The following is a 21,006-nucleotide window of genomic DNA, read 5'->3' on the forward strand; positions in this document are numbered from 1 at the left end:
CTGTCAGAAGTTTATAATGCAATAATGCTGTAAAAAAAAAGCTATCAATGTGATTCCGCCTCTAAGGGGAAAAAGTGAACACATGTGTTTGATGGGAGAATATTACTAATGCAATTTTTTTCATTGCAAAACAGATCAGCCGGTTCTGCAAAGCTTTCCCATTTGCTGAGAGGATATTAAACATATGGCACCCGTATAGAGACAAATTAGTCAAAAGTACAAATCTAATTAGGATTTAATGCATTTCTGAGTTACACATCAAGTCATCTGATACGATTATGGGTGCAATAAATCACCTATGTAGAGACAATATCCAATAATTGAAGAGGAAGGAAATGCCTGCCTGTACAAGTGAGAAAAGGTATGAGAGAGAGGGAATAAGGGGAGCGAAGCAGAGGAGGAGAAATTGCTCTCTGTCACGGTGAAGGCTTCCTTCTGCAATACAGGAATTTTCCTTGACTGTCAGTGCGCAGAAGAAGAAGGATCAGTTTGGGAATCATCTTTGACAGCCCACTTTGCAGGGGCAATGTGGGAGCAAGCGGCTGCACTGCAGCGGCACTGGTCTCCCCAGCGAAGGATGCTGGGAGCCGGGAGGCCCAGGTCTCCGAGCTAGCAGAGAATTCTCTGTTTTTCCAGCGCTTTGATTCAATGTGTCATCCGTGAGCTTGTCCGACCGTCTCTCGAGGAGCTCCCCGCAATTCCCCGTGGCTTTTCCACTTTACAGAGAAACTTCCGACAGAATGAAAATATGTTATGTCGACTTGTGTGTGGATAGCGCCGGTATGGTCTGTGTAGGCAGGCGGGTATTTGAATAACTATGCAAACCGAAACTAGCGCAGACACATGCCGCTCCCTGGAGCTTCCCCATGCCTGTTAAAGGCTGTTATGTGGTTGTGCCAGATACTGCTAACAACCCACTATGGTGTTTACATAGTGTTAAATACACTGCTGCCAATTCCTGTCACGTAAATTTATGTGACACTTTCTTGGCAGTGTTATAATTGGTCCCCCAGACAAATAAAAAATGGCTCATTGTAGATTATATCATGGTCATTCACACTATTGAAGTGTTTCAAAGATCTTATTATCACAAAATGAGCTAATGCCTGATCTAAGATGAACAGAGCAGAGAAGATGAATTATTCTAATGTTGTGGGTTGTTGTTTTCTTTTTAAAAGCCCTCTGTTTCCACTATGTGGAAATTGTTCACTTAGGACTGAGGTATATGTATTGAACACAGATCCAGTTATTAAACCCCTTTGTTCAAGCTGGATTAAACACAACATGCAGAACTTCAGATCAACCAGATTGAACTTCTGAATTACTGCGGATAAAAGTATAAAGAGGAGACATGTCCCAGCGAGGATTTCACAAAGGTCTAATACTCCTCATTGACCTGTACTCCTGTCTGTGGGGATAAGAGCTGAACATGATATAAGCTTTTATGTGACTTATTGATTTTACAGCTTTTTAACATTTAATTATTCTCTGTTACGGTATTATTTTTCCACATAAAGTAGAGCTAATAGGATCTATGAAGATTTTGCTTTCTAATGTGATTCATCACATGAATATGACCTGAAAGCTTTTGCAGGAGAGGCGAAGGTCATCTTGCCCATTTGGGCGCAAGGATATCTCAGAAGTTCATGTGCAACAAATACAAATCGCTCCAACGTTAACCCCGACCGTGAAGGCTCGGGCAGGTTTCCTGAAAAGCAAACAGACGCACGTCTGCAGAAGGCAGTCCTAGCTAGGGCCAAGGATTACGTGTGCTACTATGTTCTGTGGCTTATAAATTGCTGTTTTTGATTAGAGTGCATAAGTGCGACTGCCAGATGTCTTGCAAATTCCCTGCTATTATTATCCCCAACTACTCCCCTCCTCTCGAAGATCAAGCAGTGTGGTTCTGTCACTATGGATAAGACGGATTTTGCCCCCCCTCCCCTCACATTGTGGCTCATAACCTCTCCACCAGTTTCACCTGGATGCACTTTAATAATCATCCATAGTAAGTTAATTGCAATAATAGCTTGGGGATGGGGTGGGCATACCCCCGTGTAATCAGGAAAAAAACACTATTATACTGTACCTGTGTGTTTAAGTCACAGTGAACCTGTGAGAATATTTCAGAACCTTCAACCCTTTTAATATTTTTTCCCTCCCAAAGTATAATTCAGCCACCACATCCTTTAGTTAATATTAAACAGAATTTTCATATCAAGCCATGAACGTTCTCATGCCCTTCCCCCTTAAAACCCTTGCTTAGCCACAGGTTAATATAATAATTTGCCGTTGAACAGATATCATTGCAAGGTGTGATCAGGTGTAATTAAGACAGACTTCAGAACGGTTTCCTAAGTGAAGACAGGGCTCTGTAATTAGTATTATCCAAAGGGCAGGTGGTCACCTTGCCGTAGCGAAGAAAATCCAAGTTATTTCTATTATCAAAGTTCCTAATTATTCTGGTTGCTATTTATACAAACAGATGCCGTTGGGCCGTACATTGTTTATGCTCCTTTCTATTTTCCAAACGCTATTTGCATTTCTCTCCTCCCGGTACTGATCCTGTGCTCACACCTTTATTATTTTGTCATTTTCTTTTTGTTTTGTTTTGTGCTCTTGTTATTGGCCCCATGAGACCTGCCTTGTTTACTTTGTCTTTCTCACATCTCTCCTTCTGCAGCTGAGCCAGTAATCTCTCTTTCAAATATTTGTTTTTTTTTTTTTTTTTACTCATGGTATTCCACTCAGAATCGTAGCTGTGTCTTACTCTGCAGACCTGTTTCAACACTTGCCACCTTCAATAAAAATCTACCCCACCCCCACCATCTCAAGACATTTGAACCAAGCCAGTTGGTATTCAGGATAAAGAGAATAGAAGTTGTGCTGAATATGAATTCCATATATCAACTGAAAATTTCACAACACATCTCCCAAAAAAGTAATGTGGAACAGCAGAATTCCTCTAAAATACAGTACGGTATCCTGCGCCTGTTTCTTCAGATGATTGAAAATGAATGAGGGATATGGCCAGCAGCACAATTGCTGAATTTTCCTGTTTCCAAACATCCAGCAGACACTTCGCTGTGTGAGCCAGGCAGACCTGAGCTAAAAAGACCAGATATAGTGAAGGTCAGACAATTTTAGTTGACACAATAATAAGGATGTCGGACCATTTACAGCTAATACAACCCACTGCTTAAGGCTGAGCAAAGACATCCTTTCTTCATCTTATATGCGGGATAGTTGATTTGTGAATTTTTCTTCTAGTAGGAGACAATGGGGCAGCTATAGCTACTATGTTTAACAATCGTATCCCAATAAAATAATATTATAATTGCTGAATGCATTTGCTTTGTTTGCCAAGACAGATCCTGGGTCAACCTAGTCTTGCTCACTCAGGTGAAGTTAAGTATATCACATCAGTGACTAGAAAATTTTGAGGTTTCCAGGCGTCTTTGTGATAGCATTATGACCTAGATTTGATTAAATCAACAGCAGCTATGTAGTAAAACCACATTTTGAAACACTTAGGTAAATAGAAGATTTGTTGTAACAAAATGGCTAAGCATGTGTGCAGTGCTTGCCTATGTGTAGAACGTGGATATGTGTGAATGCTCATTCTGCTTCTCATACACTTGTCTATGCATCTGGTGATTCAGGGTTAAAACAGTGAACCTGCGGGTTGAAACACCATGATAATAGAAACCAGTGAAGTACATGATAAACACAAACAGCATAATGTGTTCCTGCATTATTCTGCACAATTAGATTTTGATTATGGAGTTTAATGGAGATAACTGGCAGGTGAAGAGTACCGAAAATGATGGTGATTGAAAATTAATCTAATGAAGTGGCATATGATCTTCAACAGCTGGCCTGACTGCATGTAGTCGATTAAGAAAATAAATATAGCAATAAGCACTGTATGAGAATGATAGCTGGTAAAAAAAATTTAAAAAAGGAAAAACATACTTCTAATTGTTTAAAGTCTAAGCAAGTAGAACTTGTTCTAAAATCTAAATTTTAAGTTAAACAATGAAACTGTTGTTGAGGTATTGAATATCCCTGCATTTCCTTTTGCACTAAAGTTAGTAATGGCTTACAATATGAGTTTTATCATTTCTGAAACATGACGGTTTTTAGCAAATACAGTATAATTTTGAAATATACTATTTAGATACTAATACATTATTTCATTTTAATGATAATTTTACTGGTGCCTAAAAGTTAAAGAATTTCAAATATTTGCTTTAAATGACTAGGTCAGATTGATTGATCTTAACTGTGCAAAAATATACTTATTATAAATAGATATTGTACAGTTATAAATATACCCTTATCCAACTCCACTGTTAAATGTTCATATACACAGTTATGATGCCAGTTATGACCGATAACCAAGTAATAAAAGCAAACGTAAGTAGGGCACTGTGGCCATCAATTGGCATGAATTCAATTAATTGTCAATGTCACAACGAGTAAGTCCAATATAATTTTTTATGGTGCTAAAATGTGCTGTAATGAATTTCTCTCTCTCTCTCTCTCTCTCTCTCTCTCTCTCTCGATATAACCAATTAATGGTGAATGTGACTTTCTTTATTTGGGATTGAGTATTACAGACCCTGCACGTATGTGGCAAGATGATACATGCCTAAGCAAGTGCAGCACTGCAGATGCCCAGGTTGGATGCAGTGGGATGGATTCAGTACATCTCATGGTTCCTATTAGATTTCATACAGTTGGAAGTTCCATAATCCTGTCATGCCTATTAGTACATCTTTGTTCATCGTACTGCATATATCCAGCTCTGTGATGCTTTGTCTTGAAAACTCCCAAGGGTCTGCTTCCTTGAGGCCCATTGATGAGAAAGATATATCAGAAAAATACTTTCAAGGAACTACTGCCTAGCATCATAATATTCACCTTTGATGCCTATCTATGCTCGATTGTTCTGCTGTTAGAATTCATAATTAAATAACTTTGCCAGTCCACAGTAACATTTTAAAAGCCTCAATAAAATCCCTCTGGTCTCTTCTTACTGAGCCAGAAGAGAGTAATGGGTTCAATCGACACTTGTCCTTAACTTTATTTAAGTGTTGCTTTTTTATTTGGAGAAATAAGTTGGTAAAAAATGATCTATTTTAATGCAACATTTGTTATGTATATATCTTGCAGAAGGAAAAAACTGTGACTCATTTTCTTTATTTGTAATCAATTTTCCTCTGACAATGACATTGCAGCATACGATGGATGATGGCCAACTGAACTTCTGGCCTGTACCATAAGTCATAAGGCACATTTATTTTAGCCTAATGCGTGTGTGCACTATGCAAAGTGGTTAAAATAAATTTGACAAAATGTGTGTAATTTCTATTACTGATACATTTCTTTATCATTTTTTTTTTTTTTAAACAAAGGCTAATTGAATGCTGACAGAGGTATAGGACAGACTTAAATCATTCCTAGACCAAATCTGTATTGTTGCTCTTCTGTGTAGAGAGCTTCTATTTCCACTGTGTAACATGCCCTGTGATGGATGCAGTCTTGTAAAAGTGGTCTGATGAAGGAATCAGACAACATTCATTGTATAACATTAATATAATCTACTTTAACCTTCTTTGATGCTGAAAAGATTGGCTCCCCTCTCCCTAAATTGCTATTGCACACATGTTTATCCTTGGTAATGTATTCATGTTAGTATGCTGAATTCTTTTTTACATTTATAATACTCTCAAGAACTACATACATTTCTAAATTATGTCAATCTGACCATTGGACTGGTCTTTTGCTTGATGTCCATCAAACATTTGGTAAATATTTTTACTCCCACAATAAAGTTTTCAGTATTATTTCAAGTTAACAAGAGATAAAATGCTTTCAGTAAAATGTACTCTGTTAGTGTTAAATTTACACTAAAATTTCAAGATGGCATGATCATATTATACTGCACAAGCCCTATGGTTTGTCCCATGTAGCTTAAGACAGGCTTTCACAGTGATTAGCATACATCTTATATTCTATCTTCCAAACAGACCTCAGTTTTAGTTTGTTCATTTTTGTATGAAAACAGAACAAATGGTTTTATTGAAATATGGCTAACAGCCCATTGTTTTGGCCCCTATTTAAATGGTAGTGTATGACTTGTGCATATATGCACAGTAAACTGTTTTTTTTTTTGAACTTTTTAAAAAACTGGTTACTTTTTGTTTTATAACCATACATTTACCCTACAAATGTGGTATTTCACAAAACAAATATTTCAATCAGCTAATCAAACTCTGACCAAATTCAAATTTATGAAATGTTGAGAGCGGCTGCATATGTCTCAAGGACTGCAGTGGATTTTTGGTGACCATAGCTTGGAAATTTAAATATAAACTGCTGTACTTCCATATAATAATCATATACAGTTTTTTGTCCAACCAAAGATCTGTCACATTCTCTTCTTTTGAAGTTTTGTTCTTCTCTCAGATCGTCTTCACACAGGAAGTTATATTTCAGCTCTGCGGATCTGTCACTGCTGACGGTGAAGCTGACACACAAAGGGAAGTGACAGTTCCAAAAATAGATGGACAAGTTCAATTTTCGTTCATTTCTGGAGAGGCTCAGTTAAAGCCAGCTGCCCCCGTTCTGAAACACCACAGTTCTGAGCACCTCAAGATATCCACTACCTTCTTTTGAGCTTGTTTGTGTTAGTCTTCCCTTTGGAAATGCGGAAAGTTAACTGAACCAATCAAATGATGCATCGGCTGTCCATGGGAAATGCAGCTATACTAGCTATATTCAGATTCAAATGGTTGATGAATATGGCGTCAATGTTGACTGCTGCCATTGCTGCCTCTCTATAGCCTGGTCCATTTATGTAGCAATGTGCTGTTTATGACTTCACTAATGTATGATTGTACGATCTTTAACGGTTTTTAGGTCTGCTAGCCTGAAAAATCATTTTCTGCATATTCATTTTACAAGTAAACCTTTCCCATGTCATTCCTTTAAAGAAAATATGTCATCATTATGGGTCATTATCATATTCAATTGATAAATCTTTTGCCAGTAACTCTGCCATTGAAATAGGTTGCTTTATGGAATGCAGTTCCTCCATGATTTCAGAGGAGTTTTATTTGAGCAGGGCATCCAGGAATAGCATTTCTGCAGACTCTTTGCCTCGTCTGTTTCTTCCTTATTCTAGCCCGTGCCTTCACACTCGACAGTGCACACAGAAGCATCACTTTTGCAGTGGCCCACTCGTTTTCTTTCCCAAAGGTCATAAATTTGGTTCCCAACCATCCCTGTCAAGCTAGGATCAGAAGGAGAGATTAGCTGATGGGGAAAAAGTTGGGGGGGGGGGGGGTGTATTGACTGTGCGTGGCAGGGGGCTCTTGCATCTCTGATGATTGTGCGTGAGAGCGACAGAGAAGGGGAAGAATTATTGCGAAATCCGCGAAGCCCCAAGTGCTGTCGACTGAACGCCCTGTTTGATGAAAACATTGCACAGATGCCTGCATATCTTCAGTCCTCGAGAGAGAGAGAGAGAGCTAGAGAGAGAGAGAGAGGCAAAGAAAATCTTGAGTTCGGTTGTTCGCTTGTTCATTTATTTATTTAATTTCTTCTATTTTTTTCATGTGCAGGTCTCAACAGGCCTCCCATTGCTCGGTGTCACCACACTGTTTCTCTTATTTATTTGGCAGACGCCCTCATGCAGAATGACTTGCAGGGGCAGAATACAATTCAGAGCATGAAAACATCAAAATATTTTACAATTACAAACAGGTGACAGATTCAACAGCAGTTTTACACAAATATAAACTGCTATTAAAACAACTGAAAATGATTAAGGTCTATTCATAACAATCAGTTGTCATCCTTGTGTAATAATGCAAGAGCCAATTAAATTGAGTAGAGTCCTAGTGTCTCCTTTTTGTCTTAGTTCTCTGTTGAAAATGGTCAATGGGGGCTTGTGCACTGGCAGAGTGTACACTCTTCACAGCAGTGCTCTCTGTAGGTGGTACATCAGTAACTCAAAAGAAACAATTGGTGATTTGAAGCCAAGAAAACACCGGGAAAATCACTCTCAAGCTAGCTCACATAAGATTGATTTGACGAGATGAAAGCAATGTAAGTCAATTAAACATTAGAGGGAATAAAACTGTGCTGTATTAAAACATGAACCAGATTTGATCTATTTATCTTTAAATTTGTCTGATTTAGCTGAATGGAATTTTATTTTCTTAGTTTGGCTCGAGACAGCAACAAAGCTGTAGAAATAGGTTAATAATGATGGCTTGATAAACAAAGCATGTGCCTTTGTTTAAAGTTCCATTTTATATGACTGCCTTTTCTCTTCACACGGACACAACATCCTGCTGTGCAGAATCAATGAGAAAATGGGAAACCAGACTGTCCACATCTGCAATAGCGTCTAAGTGCATTCTCCCCTCACCACTCAGTACAAAAGCACCTTTAGATAGAGAAACAAATGTCAGCTGGATCAGGCTTTTTTATTCTAATAATAAAAAGTGATTTTGTTCATTGTGTGTGTGTGTGTGTGTGTGTGTGTGTGCGTGTGTGCGTGTGGGTGTGTGTTTGTACATGTGTGTGTGCATTATGCAAATCTGTAATTATTGTTTCTACATTTATACAGTAATTGATTTGTTGAATAATTTTTGTTTGTTTGTCTTTTCCAGGTATTCCCAATAATGTCGGTCCAGTTAGTAAGTAAATGAAAACAAAGCAAAACATTAATTGCAAGTTTTTGCTCTGCTTATTAAAAGTAATTAAAGTCCACTTGGTATTCATAGTTCATTTCTGATTTCAGTTTTTATTATTTATGGAGTGATCTCACAACTATAATAGGCCCAAATAGGCAGTTGGTGTGCAGTTTATTTACCTTAAGGACCAGAACTGGCAATTCAATTGTCAATTCATACCTTAACAAAGAAGTCAAGTATGTGTATAATTATGTTCATACTTAACATATACAGTAGTTGTACAAGAAAGTATAGGTTTCTTCATCCTATGTAATGACATTGAAAATACCTGTAATTGGTGTATGTACATGAAACATAAATAGCAATTATTTTTATTACAGTCCAAGACCTTTCCACAAGCGCAATGCTGTAAAGGTCACCATAATAGAAATGACACAGTATTATCTTCTCTGGCCAGCATCCCCTGGAGCTGTGTTATGTATAAAGTTACAGTTGCTGGGAGGCTGAATAAAGAGAAGAACCACAGAAGTATTGAACAAGTCAAAGTGCATTTAAAGCCTGGACATTTTTAAATCAATCCACTTCTCTGGCTTAATCAGAACTTCCTCATCTGGGAAAACAAACAGATTCAGTGCACTTCTCTTGCAGTCACTGGCTCTCCAGTGCTCTGAAAGTACGATCCATCTGCACACATTTTTGGAATATGGGAGGTATAAGGTTTACAGTTCTGTTTGTCTCAAGAACAGCCCTCTATATATTTTGTCTATGCAGAACCAACAGAAATCTTCTGTTGAAATGTTCTCACTTTATTCTCAGAATAGTTGTGTCCAGTCAGCTTTATTTATCTAATTTGTTATAGTTATCTGCATTGTCACAAAATGTAAAATGTAAATTTGTTTTGACCAGAAATTGGCACGATCCTGTCAAACTGAATTTCAGCAATGGACATTGGACTAAGTGGATCTTTTAATCTGCAATACTGATGTTCTCACTGTTGTTCATGTGCATGAGCTTGTGTTGCACTGCATGCTTTCCATCCCACTCATCATCATACCTTCACCAAATTCTGTCATAACCTCTTTGGAGTGCTTAATGGGAATCTCAATGAGAAACATTCATGTGTTTTGCAGAAAGGACACAGTGCATGTACAATGCACTCAGCTGTTGTTGTCAGAAAGCATTTAAAAGGGTGCCCCTTGTCCCACATGATAAATCTCATCCAACTTCTTTGACCACATTGGGAAATAAAGTTGGAGGGGAAAAACAAAGCTTGAATGTCCTTAGTCTAGACCATTTTCACTTCAATTAAAAGACAAAGCATTCATAACAGGAAAAAGAAGAATGCCCTTGAAGGCAGCAAACTTATACCTAACCTTATATAGAATACCCAGAAAAAGAAAATGCTGCAGTTTTTATACTGTTGTTTGAATGTAATTGAATTCTTTATTGACTTTTCTCAATTCGATTTCAAGTTTATTAAGCCAGATAGAATAGCCTAATGCAGCCATTAAGACAAAATTAATATTAAAAAAGGATTCTAGCTGTGTAAGATTGCATTGCATTATGGGAGTGTCATTGATTAAAATCTGTCACTTCTCATTTCACTTCACCTACCTGAATTTTCATGGAAAAAATAATTAATAGATAACAGCTGTGTTGTGAATTGAAACCAATCATTCACAAATGTTAAATTAATGCTTTTAATTCTAATCAGATCCTGATTGCGTACCATTGAAGAAAATATATCTCGCATCCCCATGTTATCAAATGAAAATGAAAAATTACTTTCTCATTTTAGAATTTAAAATTTACATGGCTGATTTCCCTTCCATTGTCAATTTGATGGAGGCCTGTGTCCTTTCTATTTGTGTCAGCCTGGCTTTGTCCTTGCTGTAAAATTGAGATACCCATTAAGGTCATTGCTTATTTACTACTCAATATCATAAAACAATGGCAGTGATGTAAGTTTTATTTCTTTTTTTTTCATAAACATCTTTAAATACCACTACTGAAACTACTAGGAATAATGGTACATCTCTACAGGAGCTTGAACTGAGAACCCAGTGATACAACAGTTTTGGGGAATGGATTGTATTGGAATAAATGACATCCAAAACCAAACATTTAAAAAATGCTCATTAACTGTATTCTGCAGTTATAAATGTTTCTGGTTTACAGCACAACTTAGGTCAAAAGGAATAACTGATACATAATGTTAGAGTTTTTGTTTTATGATTAAGTTTCCTGCAGACTTAACCAAATAGAAAAAAGATTCAGTAAAATATCCTGTATTCTCATCTTGTATTAGATAGGTGATATCAACACCTTTATTATCTTAATTTTTTTTACTACTTTCTAGCATCGTGAAGTATTTATGGGCTTTACAAAAGATGTTTGTATGCACTATTTCAAATACTCCACAATCATATCACAAAATTGAATGTATTTCAAGTTTTTGGACATATATTCAAAACAAATATGCATTTCCAACTTGCCTGTTGTGATATTTGTAGAACTCAGTCTCGCCCCTCACATAAGCATTTTGGCCTGGATTCAATAAATATTTATCCTTAAATTTGACTCACAATTAATAACAAGGGCCTTGTCACAAAAACAGTATGTGGATTTTGCCCAACTGTATTTGCTAAGGAAGAAAAGAATCTAATTCTTGTATATACTCTAAGCCAAAGTTAAGAACAAATTTTGATTGAATCCAGGCCTTGAAAAAATTTAGCAGCACACACAGAGAGTGAGGAATGATTTTAGGTTTTTTTCGTTAGATGGGTCTCAAAATTATACCACTTTTATCCCTATTTTTACAATTCTTCACTGCTGCCTCTGCTTGACATGACATTGAGAAGACTCCATCTCTGGCTACTATTTCCCATCAAGGAAATAAAGAATTGTATGTAATTATGAGGTTATTCAATAAATCGATCATTGTTTTACTGCATACACATTATTATGAATTATCCCAGTCCCAGAAAGCTTAAGACGATTTGACTAAACAAACTGTACTCATTGAGAATAACCAGGTTTCAGTACAGATGTAAATCAATGCACTTCAGTTCACTAGAGAAAAGTCACAGATTGTTGTTTTATTCATCATCACCATCGATGTAAAGACTACCATGAAACTGCACAATTACATACAATGTTTAAGAGTGTTACTGGTCTTGGGATGCATCAATTGCTTGTCTTCGTCAGGCTTGTTGTTATGCAAGAGAAATACAAGAAAATCCAGCTAGAGGTGAATGTCTGGCTGTCTGTGTCCACTAGTTCACCATAGATTCGTGAGAGCTAATGTAGACAGTTCTTTTAATAACTCCTGATTTCTCCTGATTGCATGCAGTTCGGCTGAATGTTTCATCCCTAGGGGTTGCTAACCGAAATCAAGGTAGGATATCACAAGCTGAAATTAAGTGTTTGTGCAGATCTAATGGCAATGGTCTTTAGAGTGGATTGGTAGTTATTACAAAATTTTACAAAGCTATATTTAGATTTCAGATTTTTTGTTCGTTAGACGTGATATGTGTTTTCATTGAAGCCGACATCTTCTGTTCCAAAGTAGATACCATTTTCTCCCATAGATGGGGGTTTCTGCTTTCACAGTGAAATGAAAGTTTTGTGTGCAATTCGCCACCAGTTTGGACTGCCCCCACGAAACGGGCAACATTTAGACAAACACTTCCGCCAATTACAACAGCCTTTGATTATCCCTTCCATTTTAATTAGGCATCACACTTCTAGGGATTCTGGATTCAGGCTCCATCGACTGGAGAGAAGACGAGTTGCCACGAAGGTTTTGTGTAGATTGATTTCAGGCAATCTCCAGTTAATCCCTCGTGCAGATGTGCCATGCAAACCTCTTGAATTTGCTGCCCGTTTCTTTTCTTTTTTTCACCCTTTCTGGCAGAGGGGGTTCTTGTCCTCACAGTTAGGGGTTTTGTGAGAGTAGGCAGGTGGTTTAAATATAATTATCCGATTTTTTTCTTTGTTGGAGTTGAGGAAATAACTGCTAGTGGTGGTGAATTGTGGAGTCTGTTGTGTGCTGCCTTGTTAGATCCCTTTTGTGGGGCACTGTGTACTAACTCAAGGGAAATGGTCTGCGGGTGGGTCATGGAGGCGGTCTTGGTGTTTAAAGAGTTGTTGCACCAGGGGCAGGCCACACCAGATGACAGTGCAGCCAGTTCTTCACAAGGCTCTCCCTGATGGCACAGAGGTGTTACTTGCTCACATGGAAGTAGGCTTACTATTGAAATGAATGTATGCACCAGAACCTGAGAATCAAACATTGGGTGGGTACATTCATGATTATAAGGACCACAGAGGGACCACATTTTGTCAAACTTTGTGAAACTTACGCTGAGGCTAATGGAATTTAATTGATTTAAATAAATCAGTGCTTCTGGAATTGTTTATTGGCCCAGTCCATCAAATATCTCAGGGCTAAAATCCTGTTTTACTGCAGGACTTGCAGGGAATGCTCAATACCATTTTAGCAAAACAGGCCCTGAATCCCTGAAGTAACTGATATTCATATCACAATTTTAACAACAGATTTGGTCTTGTCGTTATGTCTTACTGTATTTACTTTTTTACTGATTTTCATAGTTTTGACTATCATTCTAACAAGAAATAGATCATTTGTACCACATTCAAAAGTAAAAATGACCCTTTTCAACCAACAAGCCATTATGATAACTATAAATATACTCCTGGTCTTAATTTTAATTTAATATCTTTTTTAGGACTGGTATTCTACTATGGTCTGGATTCAATCAACATTTGTCCTTAATTTTGACTCAAAGTTTCTTCTTTCTTGCCAAAAGTAATTAGGCACTTTCAGAAATCACCGTCAAGGTTAAATGTCAAAATTAAGGACAGATATTAACTGAATAAGTGCCTATGTATTTATTTGTTTTGATTGACTTTGTTTTAGTTTTTGTGTGTGTGTGGGGGGTACATTTAAATACAAGCAGAAAAAAAATTATTCAAGACAGGACAGTCTGGACAGCCGGTGAGGCCTCATTTATCCAGGTTAATGGACATAATATATACTTTGTTTTGTTCTAACTCATCTAGTTGCTCCACAAGTTGCTTTGTCCACTGTCCCTTCCGTTCAGCTTGCAAACAGCAAGAAAGGTAGGAATTCTAAGATTCATGCAGTGTCCCCTCAGTCTATGTAGTTGAATCTCCCACTGTATGAATCTAGAATCACTTGTTTTGTGTGGTAGACACCTAACCCAGCCTCACCCTTTTTGTAATGACCCACCTCTATACCATAGATTGTATCTTCCTGAGAAATGTGTGCTCTATGCTCATTCTCTAGATCAGGAGAGTAGTGATTTTAGTGAGTTTGTCTGTTCACACGGGAAACAGATTAAACATGCACAAATATCACAAAGGGAGTCCTTCATCATCGCAGTTCTTCTTTTTCTCCCTTGCTTTCTATTTTAAATAAGCTATAATGTACTGCTGAGTAATTACTTGTATACAGATTGAAATCTATTGAGTGTTTTGTTCTAAAATCATTTTTCCTGGTTGCAAATTGGTGACTCAATATCTCTGGTATGCTCAATGGACATTATTTTGAATACTTGCAGTCCAACACTGGTAACCTTTCGTCGTGGAAGTTAAAAAGCATCCCATTGCAAACAAGCTTACTAAACTAATGTCACACTTTTTAAATGAAACATTAAGTCTTAAACTCACACCAAGATGAAATATTGATGACAAATTGTCAATTTACCTAAATAGTCAATTTACATAAACTAATGTTGAGGGACACAGTAAAACTAAAATAGCAAAAAAGAACTTTAAATATATTTTTTGCACGAATATAAAACTTCTGTTAATCCTCAGCATATTTTCCTAACTAGTTCTTTTTTAACTATAGTTTTTGAAATTAATTTAAAATTATGGTGGCTCGCAATTTTATTCTCAGTCTGAAGCCTAATCTCTTGTGAGGATCAATTCTCACATTCACATTTTCATTATAAATGTCTCTGTGACTGAGCATCGCACTGTACTTAAAGCATAGTTGCATATTTGCACATTAGAAAAAAAAAAAAAGTGTTACATCTACTGACATGGTGGGATTTTATCACACCAACAGAACCTTGTGAATTTGGAAAAAAATTATCTCCTAGCGATTTATCCAGATACAGTGATGGATAAAACTTTGGATATATATGGCACTGACCTGTTTCTTAAGCAATCAAATCCAGACCGTGCTGTAAGGTCTCCATCATGATGGACTGGCCAGATAGCCTCTCATTTTGAGAGTGTCTTTCAAGGGGACTGGAAAGTGCATCAAACATACCTGACCTCAATCCGGGTCTGAACAATCCGAATCCCCTCCAAAAGTTGGCCGAACCAGCTCAGAGGAGCACGTGAGGCTTTAATACTCGGCTGGCTCCGTGACATGTGGCAACCGTTGTTCCGGAAGCCAGATTTGTCACAATTCACCACTTGATCTGGGTCTGTCAGCTGTTATGTGTGTGCTTTAGGAGACTGGTGTGCCGTGATCATCACAGCCTCGTCTCTATCCATAGTAAATCAGCCTTGACACTTGGGCCTGGGATGTGATGCGCTGAATCCTTCCAGGAATCAACAAATAGTCCTCCAGTATTTCTCAGAACCAAAATGCTTGCATCGAGGACGGGACTGCAGAATTATTTCAAAAAGATGAGATGTGAGGTCTTTATAATGTAGCTGAAGTCATAAAGCTTTGCTTGCCTACAGTGTATATTCACAATTTGCCTGGCATATCAAGACATCATGTGAAATATTTATAATATTTAATACATTCATTATATACTTTATTTTATTATACCATAGATCAGATAGGTGTTTGAAAGTTCTAGCTCCTTACAATCCATTATCTTTGTTAGAGTTAAACTATCCAAAAAACGAAACAATATTGATGTAAATTTCAAACTGCGTGGTATGCACATGCCTTGCTGTGTTTGAAAATTACATCTCCCAGAATTTGAACTTTTTGTGGTTGTTTATTTATTTTTTTTTATTTATTTTTTTTGTGTCCATGTAACACTGCTTTTTGTGTCGTTCTGGACCATGTGGCCTCCTTGTCCCCTTTCCATTGTCGTGTGCTTGATGCAAAAAAAACGCTTTTAACAACATGCTGTCCATGAGTACATGGTGATCTGACATCTAAAACCACTGCCTGCCTCTGTGCCAACATCCGGTCATCTCTCTCACAGCGACTGGGCCAACCTTCCATCCTAACCACGCATGCAAGTCTGCTCTCTACCTTACTGCTTCCTTACTGCGCACCCTGTCACATCCACGTCTCTGTTCTTCTTTGCAAGATTGCGAATGCTCCGGCCACTCCAACCGGTGCAGCTACATCGAGCTGCTAAACACGGTCATTTGCATCAGCTGTAAGCACAACACTAGAGGGCAGCACTGCCAGTTGTGCAAGCTGGGCTACTACAGAAACGTCTCAGCAGAGCTGGACGATGAGAATGTTTGCGTAGGTCAGTCCCATCATTGTAATCAACATTGCAACTTGTGACGACCACCAGCCCTCCCCACTACTCCCCCACCCCATCACCCGTCAGCCGTCTGTCTGATTCATCTTCCACGGCCTCATTGCTCATTTTTACTGTTTGCCTACTTTGTTTGCTTCACTCCATTTACTCGCCACCTGACACAGTCATGAACAAGTGTCCATTACACATCCATTCCCCTGCGGAAGAGAATGGGAAAGGCTGCTTAAAGCACAAAGAAAGCAATGCACCGCGCGCACATATTTCTGCATTTCACCGATTTACATCTATGCTTTGCATTGGCTAAATGGATTACCGTCAAAACAAAACATTTTTAAAAGTCATTTTGGAGCACAATCGTAGAGCTACAGGGCATGTGCCACATGGAGAGCAGCTTTTCAAAGGCTTCTTTCCAGTGTTCTTGGACATGGTGGCATCACCTATTGGAGGTTTTCAGTTGTTCAACCTGTGAGCAGACCATGTGCTGCTTGCTGTGTCATTTTGCCCGAAGAGACGTTTCCTTTCACAAGAATTCCCCAGCGTGTTGAGATAAAACATCACACCTTGAGAAGGTGCCATGTTGCACATACACTATGTCTTCCAGCCAGTTTGTCTGGATAAAGATAGTGTTCAGAAATCCATTCACCGAGATTGAGGCAGAATGATGTGTCAAGTAAATTCACTGATGGTCCTACAGTATGCAACAGTCACATCCAAATAGCAAGCAAGAGAAAAACATTATTACCTTGATAAGTTATGATGTAAACCATATAATTACAAAAATATGTTAATTAAATTTTTTCTTGTATGCCAAAAAAGTAGCAGCAAAAGACAGAATGCAGGGATTTACATCTATCATAACCCACCAGAAAGTGTTTCCCACTATCCACTATCTGTTTCTTTTCCCTCTTTTTGTTCACCAGTTCCTCTGTTTCTGTCAAAATGTGGAGGGATTCAAATACAAGGGGAATATTTTGCGAAAGATGGCAACCTACTGTAGTAGAATGGCTCTCTGGTACCTAATTATGAACCTTTGTTAAGAAAGAAATGTTTTCGCAGGAAGCAAAATATTGAAAAACAATAATAGCAGGTAAATGTTTTTTTTGTTGTTGTTGTTGTTTTTACAATAGAGACCCTATGCCAAGCTAATCACAATGTGCCTATTCATTAAGTTTAGGAAAACAAATTTAATGAGTGTTGCATTTTATTTTGTTTGCAAACTTCCTTCATTAATTTCAGTGACCACCAGAGTAATGCAATGTAAGTAAAAAAATTACCATACTTTAAATGCCCTGATCACTGGTTGAAATGATCAAAATAAGGGAAATATGACAAACATATTATCTCAGATAAATAACTAGATTCACGTTTGGTTTACACATGGTAGTTTCTGTTGTTGCTCTAATGGAGAGCAGTCTTAAATGGGCCAGGATCACACCGGACACTGCTAGGCTTTCCCTAACCTGACACAGGGATCACTGCATTTTATAACTTGAATAAGGCTTGTGAGTGCTAAGGTCTTCTCAGCAAATCAGGAAGCAAAGTGTGTGTGTGTGTCTGGGGGGGGGGGTCATTACAGTGTCATCTCCGCTCAGTTCTCTTTCCCCTCTTATACCCATAAAGTTAATGGGACAGATGTCAGTGGAGATAAACTTGTCCTTTATTGGCCTCCCTTTTTTCAGACCCTGTTTCTTCAGTGCTGAATATGTTCTCTCCTGTCTCTCAAATGTTTTCGTTCTATTTCTGTCAGTCTGGAAAAACCAGCAAGTAGCAGCACAAAATGTAATACTAAGAAATACAATTCCAAACTTTCATTTTGCACCCCAGCTAATGCTCATCATAAAGGTGAATATTTTTTCACTACTATATCTTGTTGCCTCAGCCTTCAAATTAATATTGAGCTTCAGATTGTGTATGTTTCATTTTACATTCCATCTTCCACATCCCCTTCATAGCCCATACTGTACATATGTGCATTGTACACATGGCCACACTCTCTGTGGTTAGTTGAGTTACTATCAATGATAAAAATTATTTCCACATTAGGACCTGAATATCAACATCTGTCCTTACATCCTTAATTTTTTCATATTAATAAATGGCATGTGTGACACCTTTCCACACTGGCATATTTGCGATAATTCCGCCAAGTATTCAAATATGGTGATTCACACACAGGAACTTTCATGCCAAACGTGAAATGCCAAGCGTCAAATCCAAAAAGCATCTTTAAAATTAGGTTTCATATGTTTCTGTGTCAGACAACATTGTTGGTTGTCTTCTTTCTCCAAAATACTGGTGGATTATCTTCTAAAACAAAACAGAAAAAATGCCCTTGAAGTGCTTTTAGTAGTCTAGTAGCTTATTTCTGAATAGAACTATGATATTTGGAGTGGGAAAACAAACTTTTGTGACCCCAGTCACCATAGATGTCACCAAATCGATCAAAACTGATAAAATAAGGATAGCCACTTTAAATGACAATTCACTGAAATAAACTGAAATTTTGCAGAAAAGCATAACCCTTTCATTGACTTGTAAATCAGGGTTAAGGACAAATGTTGATTGAATAAATAAAACATTTTACATAAATTAATTGGAGTATAATTAGTGAGATACTGTGTACTATTCTTTAAGATGCTAAACCTGACAGAAACCATCATTCATCTTGGTTACCATCTTTAGCAAAGCCAGGAACATCCAATGAACTGAAAATGCATTTATATTTAGCATTTATATTGATGAAAATTTTTAACAAAATATTAAAATGGGCTTTATAATGTTAATATAATCTATGCTGTGGTTGTACTTCAATATGTATCCCATTATACTTGAAATGGCAGCATTTTTTGGTAAATGGTTGGTTTTGCTCTTTATTATTATTATTATTATTATTCATGGATTCATGAGACTTCAGGGCCCTTTGAACCAACAAGTTTCTTAGAAATCTTAGAAACAGCAGCTATTATTTATTGATACGTGCTTTTTAAACTGGTAAACCAGTCTCCAGTGTCTTTGTGTATGTGTCTTGTTTCTACAGACTGTAATTGTAATCCCTTTGGCTCAGACAGTGATCGCTGTAATGGCACAGGATTTTGTAAATGTAAGGAGGGAACAACAGGGGCTAAGTGCCGTGACTGTCTTCCGGGATATTTGTGGGACAATGGCTGCAAATGTAAGTAGAACCGCTCCCTTGCAGCGCCTGTGTCCGCATTTCCTGGTCCTGTTGGCTGAAACCGCTTCGCCAGCCTGGCCTCAACCGCTTCAGGTGCCCTTAACAGCAGAAAACGAACCTGTGATACCTAACCACTACTAACAGGCTGAAGAATGAATGATTTGCTTTATTCAAAATTGTTGGAAATGCATTACTTTTCTCTCTTTCCTGAGATTTAATAGACTTTTTTGATAGGCATATGCACACCAAAGCTTGTCATTTTCTTTAGTTTTCATTTGCTGTGTTCAGAACTAGGCAATAAGCTGTGCATGCAGACTGTTCCTTTTTTTAGCCAAATTATTCAGCAGTTTGATGTAGGGGGAGCATAACAGCTGACCAAATATTTACTGCCTGCAGCATGCTGTTGATGTGTGGCAGCAACAGGATTATTTATTCAGTGCCAAGTCAATTTGTTCCCTCTGCCTAAATGTCTGAATAATGGTGTTCAAAATACGCGGTTTTTATTTTTATTTATTTTTTTGCAGTTCCTCTATTTTAAATTTTAATTAAAATGTGTCATCTGTGTTATCACAATGTTTCACGTTAAGCGGCAGAAAGCACATCAGAGGCCTGGACATCAGGTTTGTATTGGCATTCTGTGTGAATGCAATGGATAAATAGATGTAATAGATGTAAATATAATGTAGATAAAATGCAGAAAAATATTGATCTTTTTTCCATCTGAGAACAAATGCCAGCATACAATATTACAGATCCCATTACCCAATGTGGTTCCCCTCATGGATATGATTGATTGGCATATGTACGATTAGCAACTATAGAGGTTGATGCAAAGGTACATTTCCATCTCAAAAACAATGCATTTAAAATGTATCCGCACAAACCTCACTGCCCATTATTAACGCTCTACCATTACGTTCTGACACACTGACCTAAATGGATTGCAGATAGCCCTATTTAACTGACTGTTGACAATTGAGGGGTTCGATGTCAAAGTCAGTGCAGTAGTGCCAGCACATCCATTCAAGTGTGCTTAAAACCCATTCCCCAGAAGCCCGCTCACCCTGAGTACCAATAACACCTTTAATAAGACAAATCATGTTGATGCTCTTCTAGAGGACAGTGCACGCCAGTATAATCCTTCAAAGCGAACGAGGAAAACTCAAAGCGCATTTTGTAGTTTAATATTGGAATTGAGAAGCTGAGCCAGTCGAATCAAGCATTAAAAGGGATCATGTTCAATCTAACCGGAGCTGGTCCGCAGAAACATTGTTTTGGTGACTATATTGAACTATATTTGGTGAGCTGTATTTTTTCTCTCAATGTGACTCTGTGAATGGAAGATATTTTGAACTGGCAGTTTTCCTCTGGGATGCTCGTTACCTAAAAAAGTATAATCAAAATAAAAAAATACTGAATAATGAAATCTTACTGAAAGGCATTTGGTTTAACTTGAGAGGATGTACATCTGATGTTCAACTGAGTATGTGATACTGTGTGCAGTATGCAACATCGATAATATTTTCAGAGGTAAAATAATTTCACAAAAAAATAAGCGAAAAACTAGAATGAAGTCACACACAACATTGTATTATCATTACAATCT

The 21,006-nt window shown here is 37.6% G+C and overlaps 1 protein-coding gene across 5 annotated transcripts in view; it reads left to right on the forward strand.

The window, feature by feature from the left end:
* ntng1a (netrin g1a) overlaps positions 1–21,006 on the forward strand; it is a 106,805-nt gene that overhangs the window by 76,132 nt on the left and 9,667 nt on the right. The window contains exons 5-9 of one of the 5 annotated variants that reach the window (XM_064332266.1): positions 8,688–8,714; positions 12,064–12,108; positions 13,797–13,856; positions 16,046–16,213; positions 19,266–19,400. In XM_064332266.1, coding sequence (XP_064188336.1) covers positions 8,688–8,714; positions 12,064–12,108; positions 13,797–13,856; positions 16,046–16,213; positions 19,266–19,400 — 435 coding nt within the window. The remainder of the gene's footprint in view (positions 1–8,687; positions 8,715–12,063; positions 12,109–13,796; positions 13,857–16,045; positions 16,214–19,265; positions 19,401–21,006) is intronic. The other 4 variants (XM_064332262.1, XM_064332263.1, XM_064332264.1 and 1 more) reach the window with 4 other exon arrangements.

The sequence above is a fragment of the Anguilla rostrata genome, chromosome 4, assembly GCF_018555375.3.
Source record: "Anguilla rostrata isolate EN2019 chromosome 4, ASM1855537v3, whole genome shotgun sequence".
Taxonomy (NCBI): Eukaryota; Metazoa; Chordata; class Actinopteri; order Anguilliformes; family Anguillidae; genus Anguilla; species Anguilla rostrata.